Here is a 17,913-nt window from a genome sequence, read left to right on the forward strand (position 1 = left end):
AATTTATTGCTCCCCAGGTCATTTTTAATTACTACAAAATTTAAACTTCGTAGAATTCCCACAAGTCACAAATTCTAGATATAACTGTCAAATTAAACTTCTCTCTGCTATTTTGTTTGCTGGCTGGCTAGAGCAGTGTATTTCTTTGAATTACACAGAGTAATAACGACACATACAATTCATGTGTAACCCAATAAAAGTCAAATTAGTCCTACACAAAGCTCAGGCAGTTTAGTTTCCAAAATCTCCAAACACATGGTGAGTGGAGCTAGCTCTGCACAAATTGACATTGCGTATCACTTTCTATAATACTTAAGAGGTCAACTCTTAGAAAAACTGAAAGTCTGCATATGCAAATAGTTTTGAAATTTGCTGTGCACAGAAATTGAAGCTCTTCTTTCCAACTCACACACTCCTTAGGCAATCCAGGTCACTTGGATTCATCTATCTCAGTCAACACTTGTCACTTAAGCGCCTTTATTTAAGGTGTTACCCTGTTGTTCAGTTTGCTCTCCTTGAGCATTCGTATGGCAGAGGAAGATGCAAGAAAGGCACGAGGAAAGGCTTCTAAGGAGTTTCCTGCAGTAGCTACATCTCTCAGGATGGTCATGGTGGTCTATGGTTTTTGAATACGTCACTAACCTCAGACTGAGCAAGGGATATGGTATTGCCCTCTGCCTCTACTCACGTAGAGTTTGGGATGTCTGCTTTGCGCTAGTATGCACTATGGAAAAATACTGCAGAATTAATTTTTGAAGCTCCATCCAAAGAGAGCCAGGGGCACTGCTGTTCTTGGCCATCTCTCATGGAAAGCAGCATGTGACGGGCTCTTTGTCCTTTAGCCTCATCTCCAAGGAGCAAGCTGAGATTTATGAGCAAGTACAAGGAAACGCTACCACTTGTATTTCTCTCTCCCTGTTCTCCATTCCTGCAACTGCTTCAGATTCACTGAGTGACAGTTCCTTTCTTCCTCAAGACTATTCCGTATGTGTTTCTTTTTCTTTGGTCCCCACTGGAGATCAGTATCATTTAGAGCACTGCCACAAACCCTAGAAAATACTTTTCTGAACATGTCAAATCCACTAAACTAGACATGCAATGCTATTACAGTTCTATCAGCCTGAACTATCCAATTCTTTCAGCATGTGTCTTCCTAACACGGTGAAGGCATACTGACCAAAACTCATCCTATGTAACTTTACACAGCTAAGATACTCCTCAACATGGGAAAATACTGGCCTCGGCTCTCTCTACAGAATATGGTCATTAGCTCACACAAGATGGTAGATTTAAACTGCATCTGCAAACAAATACCAAACCATAAGGTGTGAGGGAATGAAACTTGAAGAGTACAATGCAAAATATAAAATAGTACATTAAACACCCTTAATTATAAATCCAGTATTTCCTTTGTATTCCCACATATTGCCTTTGATTTTTTTCTTTGGTTTTGTTTTTAACTTCAATGTCTGTTATTCCTTAGTAAAAAGCACCCTGCTCAAAAAGAGACAAAATTAAACAAATCTGAGCGATCCAGAAAAGAAGTGGTGAATAAACTCTACTACTGACACACACATACATCTTGTAGCTAGCCAGAACTGAAAAAACTCTTTCAGAAAAGGGACAGGAGAAAAGCTCCTCTGACGATTAGGCAAATTTTAATTCTCACTAAAACCACTCTAATATTACTGAGAAAAGTAGAAAATATTTTTCAACTCTGATAGGACTGTTTTCATTAACTAGTCTTTTTTTTTTTTTTTTTTTTAAGGAAAACAGAATCAAAGCTACATTTAAATTAAACCCTCAAAGTTTGGCTTGAGGTGAAAACCAGGAATGAAAATCTTCAGTAGCTACAATCTGTCAAAACTGTAAGCTACTGATAACTAGAGATCAGAAGAAGTCAAATCGGAAGTTTGCAAGCAATCTAAACATAAAAGTTGCTCTAGGATCACACTGTAACATGTATACATACACACACACTTGCAAAATAGTATCTGGCATACCTGTCTGAAACAATGTAGGGGGGCAGCTACTGATTCAGTCTCTTTCAGATAATCATCCCAATTAAACTGTTCTGGAAGACATAAGATTAAAAAAAAAAAAGGGCAGTTTTTAAAGGGAATTTAAAAGGGGGGTTGGGAAAAGAGAGGAACAGAAAAAAAAAAAAAAACAACTATCTTATAGAATTTTTTTTGTTCAAGAACACAATTACTCTAATATAAAAACTCCACCTTCGAAAAACACAAAATCCTCCAAGCAGCTTTGAGAGTACCATTGATTTATAGGGGCAATCACACAATATATAAAATCAACATAAACCTCCCCAAAATTGTTGGGTTTTTTTTTGTGCTCCACATAAAAAGATACAAGTCAGGAACTCTACATTCAATTCTCCGCTAAAGGACCTCCCAACCGTCCTTGCATAAATCACATTAGCCTTTCTGTATCTCAGTTCTCTTAACAGCAGGACCGATATGACAGTTTCACAGGAGTACTGAGATGGTGTATGTTGAAAAACACAGACACGTAGATTCTGTTAAAATGTATGTTGAGAACACTATCCCTCCACTAGAAAGCAAAAGAATTGGCACAGCCTTCCAACTGCATCTTCACCTCTTTTAATCTGAAGGCTGACAAAGTCTTATCTTTGTAGGGTAAATATTATGGCAATGTTCAGCAACAGCATGGTGGTATTTTTTCCAGTGTTAACTTTGGCATTGTTTATATGCATGAGTGAGTGTATTCTGCATTTGATTTAATCAGTGTTATCAGGTTTTCCATGAATGGAACAGTATGAAGTACCAACATTGAAGATATAAGCAAGCATTACTTAAATTAACATAAAGCACAAGAGGCACAATGGCACAGCTGATGTTTTTGTTTCTAAATTTTCTAGAGTGAGATCTTTTGCTTATTTTTCTTGTTTGGTCAGCTGGCATTGTTCTGATGTTGCTGAAGAACAAATCACCAATGAACCCCAAAATGATGCAGTGATGCCACCAAGCGGCTCAGCAACAGCCGCTCACATGGCCTATAGCAAAATCCATGGCAGCAACAGACACTGCACCGGATTTATCAGTAATTCTTCCAAAAATGCCACTGAGCACAGTTAAACACATCTCTGAAATTTTCAGGAGAGAGGAGAAGCAAAGAAACAACCAGAAAGCGGCAGCATCTTCCAGCACTCGCACACCGCTTCTCTGAAGGACATGAAGTGGCTCCAACCTGGAGTCTGCCTGCATCAGCAGAGAATTTTGTTGAAAACATACAGTTCTCATAAAAGAACTGGCCCCTGGGCTGCGGAGATCCTGTTTCTTTGGCATGACAAACTCAAAAGGGTCTGTGTGATTTGTCCCTTGTGCAGCTGTCAGCTACGTAACAAGTCAGTAAAATCCCACAAGATGTTAATTTGATGGTTTAGATTGTATGTAGTCTGGTAACAAAGACATTTCCATACATCATCTTGGAAGCCCGCCTATTTTGGAATGAAAATTTTATTCACACATTCAAACAGTTACATCGATTTTGTATTACTCACAAAAGGCAGGGTACATTAACTTAAGCATATGTTAGATATTTGTATTTCAGGAAGGCATGCTCAGGAAATGGCTCTTCAAAGCTTTCTTCAGGAAGTAGCCTCCAGATTTGTTACTCTGTTCATTGACAGGCCAAGGAGGCTGCAAACATTCAATATTATGAACTGCTAGCAAAGTTTCATCCTATAAGAATTCTTTTTTGAGTCTAATAATAAAGTAGCCACTTCAGGGTGACTTTTGATTTACCAAAAAAAACCCCCAAAAACCAAAAAACAAACAAACAACCCCACAACCTTTTAATCAGAATTTACATTAATAAACTTTAAAGTACCACATTCAATAAAATTAAACCTAGCAAAAAGAAAATGTTAGCTACATCCCAGCTTTCTCAGATCTAACATGATGTAAAAGCTGTAACTGTGAATCAGAGCCTCGCTGTGTTAAGGACTGTGTAAATGTAGACACTTCAGAGACAGCACCTTCCACTGGAAAAAGTCCCTGTTCACCTCCTCTGAAAAAATTATCTCCATATACCAGCACTTACCAAATTATCTCAATTGTTATAATAGCACTGTAAATCTGGTGGCGTGACCCAAAAGTACACAGGGAAACAAACAGTTTTCGTTTGTTTTTTTCCAGGGAACATTCACTAGAAAGACACGTAAGATAACACAAGCCAAGAGGAAAATATTACCTGGCTCTTTGCTTTAAATCCTGGCTATCAAAACATCTTTCATCAAGCAGAAATGACCTGAAGTTTAAATTAGAACCTCTCCACCTGTGAAGATACGCTGTATTAAATTGAAGCTACGCTCTCAGAGACGGTACTAATTATCACTTAATTACTGCAGTCATAGAAATAGAAGATGAATGTATGTTTGCAAGATGTAAGATGCATGTCAGGAAGATAACCACATTGAAAAAAATCTCTACACTAAAAGCTTCTCTGTATTCTCAGTGTGCACAGGTAAAGAAGCAGTTGTTTTATATGTATTTCTAATTCTAAAGCCCCTGAAAACGTGCAACTTCTGAGAAAAAGAAATCCTTAAGAAAACTACCTCACACTAAATGATTTAACATGCATTTCTCTTCCCACTCAAACCTGCAGGCTGAATTAAACAGATTAAGAAAAATCCATTATGCAACAAGCACAACTTCATAACCCACCAGCAAAGTGAAAACTAGAGAGAGAAAGGTTGTTTTTTGTTACACTGAAGAACAAACCAGCATATAATGGAAACAAGAAACAAACAAACAAAAAAAGCAAGCCACACCGGATGGTAACTAGGACCTTCTGTAAAAAAACTCAACAGTTTGTAATCAACACAGGAGCGAGACTCTAAAACAGTGATCCAAGACAACCAGCATGGGCAAGCAGCCTGACTAATGGAAAAATGGAAGAAAGAAGTTTATGCCATAGCTGCTTGCATTAGTGGCAATAACCCATGGGTCAACAACCCTTGGATGTTCTCTCCAGTGCTGTATCAATACCTTATATCTTCTTGTCAAGCCTGTCAATCACAAAGTAACTCAATCTAAAAGGGTCCTTCAGGAGGCCTCTAGCTGAGCCTCCTGCTCCTCTAGGGTTCCATCACCCTCAATGTGAAGACTTTTTTCCTTCCATCAAGCAGGAATTTCTTGTGATCCAGACAGTATGTTGCTTCTCATCCTTCCACCACACCTGTGAGAGGACTCTGTCCCCTCTACAGCCACCTGTCAAGTAATTGAAGACAGCAAGATGATCTTCCATAAGCTTTCTCTTCTTTTGGCTGAAGAAACATTTTTCTTGTTTGAATACCAGTTTTCTGCTTACATCTTGCACTCCAGCTCCTTAATTTTTTTTAGTGGACTGCAAGCCAGCTCGTTCCAGTATAGCAGCGTCCTCCTTGCACTGGGGAGCTCTGAACTGAACACAGTACTCCAGATACAGTCTCACAAATACCCAAAAGCTGCAAATCCCTTCTCTCAGCCCTCTGCCTGCAGTGTGCAGTTGACGTCTTTCACCACAAGAGCACACTGCTGGCCCACGCTCAGCTCGCTGCCTGACCCCACAGGGGCCTTTCCTGCCAAATCGCTTCCCAGGCAGCCAGCTCCCCCCTGGCCTGCACCAGGGCTCCCCTCTGCCTGGCTGCGGGACCCCCCATTCACTTTTGTGTCTTACAGGCTTTCTGTCAGCCTGTTCCTCTAGCATGGGAGGTCTATCTGAAGAGCAGCCCTGTCTTCCAGCCTACCAGCTACTCCTCCCAGTTAGACGTTGCCCACAAACCAGCTGACAGTGTGTTCAGTCATGACCCCTGTCTGTCAGTAAGGCATAAAACAGCATCAGGACTAGCAGTGACCTCTGAGAAATGCCACTAGCCACCAGCTGCCAGGGGGAACTTTGTGCTGCTGGTCAAAAACCTTTGTGTCTGGCAGTCCAGTCAACTTTCCAACCACCTACTCAAACCACATCTCACCATTTTTGTTGAAAGGACATTACAGAAACTGTACAGAAAGCCTTACTAACGTCGAGACAGACAACATCCACTGTTCTCCCCTGGTTTACAGAATCAGATATCACAAAAGGCAATCAGTCACGCATGGTTCACACTTGGGAAACCCATCTCATATGTTACTAACCACATCGTTGTCCTTTACTCACTTGGAAATGGCTTCCAGGAGGATTTTCTCCACAGTCTTCCTGAAGACCAAGGTCAGGCAGGCCAGCCTGTAACTCCCCAGGTGCTCCCTTCTTGTCCTTCTTGACACTGAGCATACTGTTTGTTCTTTTCCAGCCATTATGAAACTTCCCCAATCACTGTGATCTCTCCAAAATGTGAGAGAAGTCTCACGGTGACATCAGTCAACTACCTCAGCACCCTTGGAGATGTCCCATCTGCTCCCACCAATATGTGAACACCCAGTTTGCTGAAGTGCTCCCTGTCTTCTACTGTACATAATGCTTCAGTCTAGTTTAAGTCAAAATGTTACAAAATTTAAATGGAAGATTAAAACTATGATTTAAGTGTTGCCTGTATATAGGTAGAGTTTAAGGTTCTGGTTTATTTAGGCTAGTTTAATACGGTATCACCACAGTCTAAACACTGTTTAAGCAGACAGAGCAACTAATGTCTTCTCATCTCATCACCAGGTTCCCTTGGCAGACATTTGAGACTTCTGACACAGATTCATCATTTCTAGTCTTCATCCCACCACCTCTCTTCATCAAAGATGATATTTCTTTTTAGTTTTGGTTTACATACTCTTGCAAACATAGTAGTTTAAGTGTAACATATTTCATATCCTCGTTTATAACTTGTACCTCCTTCCGTATGTTGTAATAATTCAATTAGAATTTTCTCCTCCTCCTGTCTTTCCCCACCTACTTTATTTATTCACCTGCTTCTCTCACACCTCTGTTATCTCCCCTCTTCAACTTTTCCTATCACACATCCCCCTGAAAACTCTGGAGATTTCCTGGATGTTAGCCCAAAGCATCATAAGGTATCTTTCTTCATCTGGCACCAGGAGGTTCTCTCTTCTTCCTTGCTACTAACAAGCAACAACACAGAATAAAAATTATCATCTCATCCATAGAAAATCAGAGATTTTGCATGATTTTGAGCAAGGCACTCCTCTCTAGGTGTTTAGCAGAGCTGAGTCTGGATTTCGTGAGTAAATTCAGTGCTCAGACAGCAGATCAACAGCATAGTCCCAAGTGGAAGAACACAGATGACAGAATGAGGCTTGCCTGTTTAGCACTGCTTCTTCACAAAGCTTCTTCAACACTTTGCTCTCTACTGCAGAAGGAGGCAGAGACATTCTCCAGTGAGTCATGAAATATGGTTATCTTATCTACATATGAGAAGCACTTTGCTGGTAGGGGGTGTCTTATGGGGCTCCGTCTGTCTTGTCAGACAACATGATTTTAAAACACAGACATGCTGAGGCCAGTTTGACTGGAGCTCCTCTTACACTGCAGAAGAGAGAAAATAAGACACAAATACACTTCCTCTCCTGTCTCAGAGGAACAGGGAAGAATAAGAAAGATGACTGCTAGGATCCCAAGAAATTGAATAATTAAATTGGGCAAATATAACAGCAGAAGGCTGTAGTATGGCTGGTGGTAACAGTATCGTATCCTGTATGCAAAGTCATCATCACCTCAACTACCCAATTAACATGTTATTAATAGTATCTCAGCATGTTCGCTCAGTGACTACACTACTTGTAAGGAACATCTCCACTGATAGCCAAGCAAAGCTCTGAACCAGACCATCTGTTAGGAGTCAGAGGGCACAGAAATGTAAGCAGACCAAGAGTTTAAGTAACCTAGGGATATCTTATCAAAAATTAACTAAGGACTCCTGAGATTTTCTACTTGAGTCAATAGTATTCATGACATTTCTTACTGCCCCAAATTCAAGCAACCTGAACATACTAAGTGTATATAAGGATGCTGCTGCCCTCTCGCTGCACCTCACAAAGGCTAAATTGCTAGAAAACCCATGTATATGCTGCCCTGTGGCAACTGTTGAGGATAGTAAGAGGCTGCCTACTAGACAGGAGAGGTTTGATAAGAAGCTTGATCATTTCTGGCAAGCGTGTAGTTTCCGCGGTTTATTATAAACACAAACATTCTTTGAAAACAGATTAAGTAAAATTAGAATCCCAGGCAATTTAATCCCATTAGCAATACTAAAATCTCAGGCTATAAAACTGAAAAGCCTTTATTAAGCAACAGCGAACAAATTAAGGGAACAGAAGACAACCGGGGCAGAAAACGTATGAAAGTGGGAAATATAAAACATGATCAGAAGAACACACAAATCAGTAAATGATCTAAAACAAAACAAAACAAAACACAAAAACCACACGTTTACACAGTGTCTTTGATTATTTATACAAAGAGTACCTGTTTTAGCTCTTAAAACTATCAGGCTCCAGTCAAGCAGTTTCAACCATCATTTCCTATGCCAAAACATACTTTCTCAACAGAGTTACACAAAAGCAATTGTATGTTTTTAACTACCCAGCAGTAACAGCCAAAGAGATTGTAAAAACACTTCAGGAGACAGTACAATCTGAATACACGCTTTTAGGGTACCTTAACTAATAACCTGATATCTGCAATACCTACCACTTTTTAAAGACGGGTTGTTTGCCTGCTGATTCTTTCCATCTTTCTCTTTTTTAATATTCTTTGAATCTAAAAGACAAGATTCCATTACATAATAAATGTAATATTCACATCATAACGATGCCCAGCATAACACAGCATGCTTTCAAATAGAACAGAATGCCTTCTTCCAAAGATTGACTTTCTTTTATTCATTTCAGAGCATAACCAAAAAAGGTATTTGTACTATAAATTTAATCATTGCACTAATTTTCTTTCAAAATATATTGAGAAGTACAGCATGAAAAAGCAGAGCTTTTGACTGCTTCACAAAAAATTACCAGAATAAATCTAATTATAGAAAATATAGTATTAGCTCCACAAAGAGCAACTCTGCCCTAATTTTTAACAGCTTTACTCAACCTACATGCAATTTGAGATCCTCAAGATCACCAGATAGCTTTTAAAATCTTGTTTAGACCACTATGAATTGAGAAACAAGAAAAAAGAAAACCAGCTTAAAAGCATATTTCTGAGTTAAAGATTTCATTCTACATTCAAATTCTTGAATCCTGAAACTGCAAGCAGCTATCTCGGTGCACATTTCAGTTATTAGGAAAAAAAAAAAATCATCCAGAATAATCTAACTTCTCAACCATTTTTATCCACACACACACAGAGGAGTTTGTCATTTAATTTTTGCTAGATTTCAGCGTATATGAGACACAGAGGGGTATTGGAAAGCTAGAACAGAGAAGACAGGAGGAGTCAGTTCCCCCTGCTCCTTTCGGTCTTTAAAAAATGTGTTGGTTTTGTGACTTGCTTTTGACACTACCGGACTGAAATTCAAGCACAATTCACATATGACACTCAGCTGGCAAATGAAATGCAAACACATTTTCAGTTTTAAAATGTTATCAATCTCTGCATGGCTAAATAACTCCCTTGGCTTGCAAATGGCTCAACACAAGGAATGGGGCTGCTGCTCTGGGAAGGTGTCTCAGGTCATGCCTCTGGCCATCCCAGTTAGCCCAAACTGCTGAAGGGATGGCTCCTTTGTACCAAAAGACTGTATTAGTAGCTGCTTACTGTATCCACTTGCAGTTAAGTCTTTAGATATTGAACAGCTTACATTTGAAATAAAAATACTCCTAACAGAGTAGATCAGAAACACTTGAGATACAAGTTGTTCTGCAGCAAAGATTAAGCCCTGATAGCGTTTCTCTTCTATATTTTCTCTAAGAAAGGCCTTTCTTGAAACAGAGTACTGATAAGCAATGACTTCTTTCATTATTTATTTATTGAGGAACCACCATATTGTCGAGGTTTTGATTGCAGGGTGACAATAAAACCGTGGCAGATGTATTGTTAACCTCCTCTCTCCCCACTTCCTCCTTCAGCTCCCCCCCCCACCCCTTCCCACTCAGGACAGGCGATCCGGAGGGAAAGAAGGACAGAGAGAAGAGAGTTGGAAAAATTAACAATGTTTTACTAATGCTACTAACAAGAATAAAGAAAGTAATACAAAATATACAAAACCAATCTTGAAAGTCCCAGCAACTTCAGAGCCGGCACCCGAAGTCCTGGATTGGACTCTGCAGCCAACCAGAGCTGGATTTAGTCTGTCACTAGGCCTCAGTTCGCAGGGACGACTAGCAAGGTCCTCTCCTAATGTCAGCCATTAAGAAAAAGGGGACAAGATCCTCATGATCTCCCACTTTTATATGAAGTATTCACATGAATGGGATGTTATACTCCGCTGGTCAGTTTTGTGGTCACCTGTTTCTCATTGCCCCTCTTGCGAGATGTCCATCCATGCATTAGAGGGGTCAAGGACAGCAAAAAGAACTTTTTCAAATACATAGCAGATAAATCTAATACCAGAGGCAATGTAGGCCCACTGATGAATGGGGTGGGTGCCCTGGCGGCAGAAGATACAGAGAAGGCAGAATTACTGAATGCCTTCTTTGTCTCTGTCTACTCTGTCGGAGACTGTCCTGGGGAGCCCTGTACCCCTGAGACCCTACATGAAGCCAGGTCAATGGAGGAGTTTGCTTTAGTCCATGAGGACTGGGTTAGGGAGCAATTAAGTAGTCTGGACATCCATAAATCCATGGGTCCAGATGGGATGCATCCACGGGTGCTGAGGGAGCTGGCTGAAGTCATTGCTGGACCGCTCTCCATCATCTTTGCCAAGTCTTGGGAAACGAGAGAGGTGCCCGAGGATTGCAGAAAAGCAAATGTCACTCCAGTCTTCAAACATGGCAAGAAGGAAGACCCGGGTAATTATAGACCAGTCAGCCTCACCTCTGTCCCTGGGAAAGTAATGAAACAGCTTATCCTTGGTGCCATCTCAAGGCATATCAAGGATAAGAGGGTTATTAGGGGCAGTCAGCATGGCTTTCCCAAGGGTAAGTCATGCTTGACCAACCTCATAGCCTTTTATGAGAATGTAACAAGGTGGATGGATGATGGCAGAGCGGTGGATGTGGTCTACCTTGACTTCAGCAAAGCCTTTGACACAGTCTCCCACAGCATCCTCACAGCTAAGTTGAGGAGGTGTGGTCTAGACAATAGAGTAGTGAGGTGAGTTGCAAACTGGCTTAAGGAGAGAAGCCAGAGAGTGGTAGTCAATGGTGCAGAGTCTAGTTGGAGGCCAGTATCTAGTGGAGTACCTCAGGGGCCAGTACTGGGGCCAGTATTATTCAATATATTCATTAACGATTTAGACGAGGGAATAGAGTGTACTATCAGCAAGTTTGCTGATGACACTAAGCTGGGAGGAGTGGCTGACACGCCAGAAGGCTGTGCTGCCATCCAGCGAGACCTGGACAGGATGGAGAGTTGGGCGGGGAATAACCTGATGAAATTTAACAAGGGAAAGTGTAGAGTCCTGCATCTGGGCAGGAACAACCCCAGGTTCCAGTATAGGATGGGGAATGACCTATTAGAGAGCAGTGTAGGGGAAAGGGACCTGGGGGTCCTGGTGGACAACAGGATGACCATGAGCCAGCACTGTGCCCTTGTGGCCAGGAAAGCCAATGGCATCATGGGGTGTATTACAAGGAGGTTGGTTAGTAGATCGAGAGAGGTCCTCCTTCCCCTCTACTCTGCCCTGGTGAGACCCCATCTGGAATATTGTGTCCAGTTCTGGGCCCCTCAGTTCAAGGACAGGGAACTGCTGGAGAAGGTCCAGCGTAGGGCAACAAAGATGATTAAGGGGAGTGGAGCACCTCCCTTATGAAGAAAGGCTGAGGGAGCTGGGTCTCTTTAGCTTGGAGAAGAGGAGACTGAGGGGTGACCTTATTAATGCTTATAAATATATAAAGGGTGAGTGCCACAAGGATGGAGCCAGGCTCTTCTCGGTGGCAAACAATGATAGGACAAGGGGTAATGGGATCAAGCTGGAACACAAGAGGTTCCACTTAAATTTGAGAAGAAACTTCTTCTCAGTGAGGGTGCCAGAGCACTGGAACAGGCTGTCCAGGGAGGTTGTGGAGTCTCCTTCTCTGAAGATATTCAAAACCCACCTGGACATGTTCCTGTGTGACCTCACCTAGGCGTTCCTGCTCCTGCAGGGGGCTGGACTAGATGATCTTTTGAGGTCCCTTCCAATCTCAGACATACTGTGATGCTTATCAATAACCTCGCATTCCATTGCTATGTTTACCAAAACATGTATCTGGTTTTCCAGGAAAATGCAGCTAATATGACAGCTTTAGCTGACAGGCAAATTAACTAAAAGAGAAACTTGTTTTTAACAAAGCCAGCATACATATACAGCAAGAGCTGAATTATGACAATCTTCTGTCATCAATCCCAAACTCCCCTGTGGGTCAGTGAGGAGGGGATAAGCCATCCCCCTGGCTCTGTGTGGGGTAGGATGTGGTCCTCCTTCACCCAGGGCATAGCACAGGCCAGGAACCCCTCAGGGGCAGCCAAGCAGGACCTCGCCAGCCTGGGCCATCACACTGCCCCAGCCAGGAGCAACCAGGGAGGCACTGGGAGCAGCCCCAGCCCTGGAAACCCCACTAGGGCTGAGGCCAGGCAGGGACATGGGCCCATGGTGAGCCTGGGCTCATGGTGCCCATGGCCAGGGCAGAGCTGTGGGGAGCTGGAGACCGATCCTGCTGAGGCCTCAATAGGGCAGGGGCTGACAGCCCCTGCTGTTCTGGACTGTCCCTGCTGTCCGTGGGGTCCTGGACTGGGCAGGGTGGGGAAAGGCCCTGTGTGAGGTTTAGCATGGCCACTAAAGCCTATTAGTCCACTCAAGGCTGAGACACCTTCCAAGAATAACTCAGACTCCACAGTCCCACAAAACATACAGCTACATACTTGCTCAAAATATGTGCAGATGCATCACCTCTTTCTCCTAAAGCAGACAAGAGAAGTACCCAAGACCCTTTAGAAAGAAAAGAAAATGCAATGTTTACTCCTTTATTTAGCCTACTTTCTTGACTTACACACTCATTCTTTTGGAAAAAAATTGCTTTGAAACATTTCCTACATCACTGAAAGCATTTGACAGGTTCCAAAGAAAAATCCTTATGGAGGTCAGCTTCAGAGACCCCTGCTGAAATGCTTCTGGATGGTGCCCACAGAGGAGTAACCCCAGTATTTCCTCAGGAGCAGGGCTTTAACCTACACAAGTGGACATCCTATGTCATGACAACTACCAGTGGGAACCTGAAAGGGGACAGTGGTAAAACCAGTCCAGTAGCAATGGCAAGGATAACATTCACCTTCTCTCATCTACAGATCAAAGTATATTCCATCCAGACTCTTTGGGATTTATCAGAATCCAGCTAGTTTTCTACTGAGCGGTGACAATCACCAGCAGAGCCTTTGTTGTGCATTACAAGCTCAGTTAGTCAGGTTTTCCAAAAAACAGTCATGGCACTGTCACAGACATCATGCTGATGGCTTACAGAGTAGATAACTTCCCAATCACATATTTCTGAAAAGGAAATCCAACGCAGTCCCACATAAGAGACTTACTGAAAAAGAGAACAAATAATGGCTTCCTGTGAACACTCAAAGCTTGAAAGGACAAAGTCATGAAAGAGCATCTATGCAACAGTGCCAGATTTCAAACCAAATTACAGCCTTTCATGATGAGAGATACCAAGAACAGGTGAAGGAATGTGAAAAACTGCAGCCTGGACACCAGATGGGTTCTTGCTGAGAACCACCACCCAAACTACTTACTTCCTTTACCAGTTAGGTTTACTGCCTGTCTCACAAATATTACAGCAAATATGAATGCTGAAATGAAGCACTCTCGCCAATACATTTTTCTTATCATCAGCCATTAGAAAACTATGAGAATAAGAAGAGATGAAGACATTGATGAGAATAAATTGATTCCTCAATAGCAGTTTAAATACCTATTTCATTTGAGGTGGAGGCTTCTTCATTCATAATAAACTCAAAGTACCGTTACTGTCACTTGTTTTTGATGACAAGGAATCTGTTCTTTAAAACACCCAAGTAAAACTCAAGCAGCACATGCAGAAGCATCAAAAAAAAAAAAGTCTGAATAAAACAAAGATTGTTTTCTCCCCTTGCTTTTATGCATTCTAGCTCTCAATGTCGGGAAGATCGCTAAAAGCTGGAGTGTTTTGTCTAAGGAGATAAAAAGCTACTGTAACAGTAAGAACTACTATCCTGTTTTCACATGAGATATCCTGTATCTACTACCACCTCAGAATTCTCTCAGTCTATACTTCACAGTTGCTATTGATGCCTTGGTCTGGTTTGTCTCTTCCAATGGCAGTAGTCAGGGCAGATAAGAATTTATGGTTTATTTTTAAAAGCAACATTAAAGAAAAGAAGATTAAAATGCAATTTTATAAACATGAAATCCACGTGTGGGTTGTTTTTGTTTTGATTTGGGGTTTTTTTTATGTGCACCAATCTACATTTGACATTTCAATACCCTAAGTTATAGTAATTTTACTTTACAAGGATCACTGAAAACAAAATCAAGACATGGAAGACTATTATGTCAAATCACCAGGCAGAGGATGATGACTCCCTCAGCATATGACCCTCAGTTTGGTCAAACTCTGAGGACAAACCTCTAAAATAAGGTTAGAAAAGAGGGAAACACTTCTGCACATACAAAGAATATTTTTCTTTTCATCTACTTCACCTAGCCACGTTCAAGGACTAATTCCCTCAAAGCTGAAAAGCAAACTTGAAAATGGAAACTCTATTTTTATGTTAGAGACAAAAGAGACTTCTTAATTGTAGAGTAACGAAGCTTGCAGCGACAAATAATAAAAAAAGAAGTTTAACTCATTATCTAGGATTCTCTCTTCATAAAGTCCATTTTTAAAGAGACAAGTTTGAGTTTACTTTCCATTGTAAAACACAATATGTTTTAGATCTTTTTGTCAAAATTGATGAATGAAAGTAAAATGCTGCTGCTGCTGTGGACTTAGTCACATGCTACTCAGCTCTCTTCAAACAATAACAACAAAGAATAGGATATCATGTTCAAAGAAAAGTGTTAAAAATATAGTAATACATTTAAGTATATAGAGAGCTTATATATTCACTATGCAAATATATATATACCCACTTAGCCTATTATACAGGTAGGCTAAATACTTATTTTCAACACCCTGTAAAAGATTGTTTTCTCCTACGTAGCAAGGTCAGAACACACTATAAAAAAAATTACAAAAGTAGCATATTTTATCATTCACCAACTAAGGTGTTCTACAGCACACTTCATAAACTAAAGCAGGAGATACAAAACAAGATTAGAGTAGATTATGTAACCTAGTGCTTTCTGCTTACTGATTCAAAACTCCATATGTTTACATTACTTCCACCCTATCTGCAACCACAGAATTCTTCTGCTGATAAGATTACTCAACAGAAGACAGGCAAAAGCAACCACATCTATCATTCAAGAAATTAGAGACAAGGAAGAAACCAGACAAAGCTGTCTTGACTGGCTAGTGAATGCGACAAGAAAGAAATGTGACAATCAGAAAACGCCCCTTTAGAATATAAGGTCTGGTAAAGATAATCCTAGTGACCAGTGTGCAGTTACTCTTGCAAACTCCAAAGCTGAACTGCAGCATCTCCTCCAAGATGCTTTAAAAATTCACAACACTTTTTTTCTGGGAAGAGTTAAATGTTCAACAAACAAGACGACTGCTTTGTCTGCATGCTGAGCAAGTATCACCTTTGTCAACAGTATTAGTTTTTACCACAGAATGGTGCGCTACACAAGGAGGCGCAATGTACCATCTTAGAAGACTTGCTGTTTGTTTGCCCTTCAATGTGGGAATAAAGCAATTCCCAGTCATGCTTTTGAAATTTCTGCAGCTCTTTCTTTGCCACCTTAAAGTCGTCAAACCCTGTCACACATTCAAAACACATCAGGAGATGACTTCTTTCAAAGAAATCTCTTGTCTCTTCCTGATGGATGTGAAAAACCTTGGGGTAACAGAAACATTTGCTCTTCCCATGCCATGCAGTTACCTTCAGATGAAGTTTACTAAGGCAAACCCAAGACTTACATTGCTCAAGAAGTAGCTTTCTTCACTTCATACTACATAAGGTTGTCAGCAACTTTTAGCTACCCTTCACTGAGCCTCAGCACAGTTTAGGATATCAAGACAAAGTGAGTATGAAATGTCTCCTTTCCTTTCTTTTTGTGCTTCCCTAGTGGGATTCTTATCTGCACGGAACAGGGTGTCTCTTTTAGCATGTTTAGACAACAGCCATGAAGAAAACATACAAGAGAAGGGGACAGACTTCCTCCATAAACTCTTGGTGCAACAATTAAACGGATGACTCCTGCCATTACAGAAAATCTGTAAGCAAAAGAATTATTTACCAAGGGAGTGCACAAGCACATAAACCAGCTTGGGCTGAAGGTAGAAAGCTCAAGAGAAGCACAAAAGTGTTAGCAGCATTTTATGGGGGAAGACTACCCATCTGACAGCTTTGAAAAGCAGCAGCAACCCGGTTTCAGACAGTGGATCTTTCTTTACATTCTCTTTGTTTCACCAACCCAAACACCCTTGTTACTTTTTAAGTCTCACTCTTTATTTTAGCCCTTTACTGACAATTAACTTCTGCAGATGTGACACAGCAGAAATCACACCTTTGTACTTTGCATTTGTGGATGAATTTCATCTTCAAGAGCTTGTGGAAGACAGCTGCTAATGCCATTTGTTGTGGTAAAATCTGATTCCTTGTACTACTTAGTTACCCTCCTGTTAAATTGTGTGCAGTTACAGAATAAAGCAGCACATTTTATTTAATATTATACTTAGACAGGTTCTTCAGTTTTCGAGTAGTATAATGGCTTCAATGCTGTCACAGGACAAAACTGCTTTGATTGAACTTGTATAGAACTCCAGGATAAACCGAATTTAGCATACTTACTCTAAAACAATGTGAAGTTTAACTTGCCTGTGTTCAACACATACTGTAACCTTTCCTCTTTAATCTAACAGTACAGTAATTGTCAAGTAATAACCTATCACCTTCGAAAAGAGAATTTACCAAGTTTCCTGTTTTCTTTCGTCTTGGATAAAAGCTACCAGGCCTTACCTTTAGCTGCTGTTCTCCCCATGGTAACACTTCTGTGATCTTCCCTCTCACAATAAAAGGCTGAAGTTAAAAGACCAGTTAATTCTTCCTTTCAGCGCAACAGTTTCCTGTGGAGTAGTAATACAACAAGTTAGGGGGGAGGTTGTTGTTGGGGATTGGGTTTTCTTTTTTTTGGAAAAAAGGACTTATTTTGTATTGGTGTACAATTATCTTGCTGGTTTAAAGTTGCAAACGTTTGACAAGCTGTTGGTAGAAGAACAGTGTGTAAACAATAGCTGTATCGAAATAACAAGGGTACAGAAGAACCCAAGCTTTTATTTCGTTAGTATAGACAGTTTGTTTCACAATGATTTTGCATTTTCTGTGGATTTCTAATACAAAGATACAAAAAACGCTTTATTCTTTTTCCTCCCCAGTAAACACTACTGGAAAATGGAACACTTACACATCACTCACTTTTCATGCCTCACTTGCACAGAGTTTAAAAATCCACAATTTAAACACCTTTGGGTAAAACACACACTGTCTTTCACAACCACAGTGGAAGGGGTAATAAAACCCTGATGTAAGAGATCTGCACAAAGGCCCAAGTGCCCACTGATATCCCTGCCTGCTACCACTTGTAACAGAGCAGGGATGGCCTGTTAGGGGAACACTAACTGCAGATAAAGGCAGTGAGCTGTATTCTTGTTGGGTTAG

The 17,913-nt window shown here is 40.9% G+C and overlaps 1 protein-coding gene across 1 annotated transcript in view; it reads right to left on the reverse strand.

Annotated features, from left to right (window-relative positions):
* SCML2 (Scm polycomb group protein like 2) overlaps positions 1–17,236 on the reverse strand; it is a gene marked incomplete at both ends in the record, with an annotated part of 60,383 nt that extends 43,147 nt beyond the window's left edge. The window contains 3 exons of the mRNA XM_080344078.1: positions 2,004–2,074; positions 8,656–8,724; positions 17,215–17,236. Of these exons, the coding sequence (XP_080200204.1) occupies positions 2,004–2,074; positions 8,656–8,724; positions 17,215–17,236 (162 nt within the window). The remainder of the gene's footprint in view (positions 1–2,003; positions 2,075–8,655; positions 8,725–17,214) is intronic.
* Between the last annotated feature and the right edge of the window lie 677 nt (positions 17,237–17,913).

The sequence above is a fragment of the Nesoenas mayeri genome (assembly GCF_963082525.1).
Source record: "Nesoenas mayeri genome assembly, chromosome: 1".
In the NCBI taxonomy this organism is placed as follows: Eukaryota; Metazoa; Chordata; class Aves; order Columbiformes; family Columbidae; genus Nesoenas; species Nesoenas mayeri.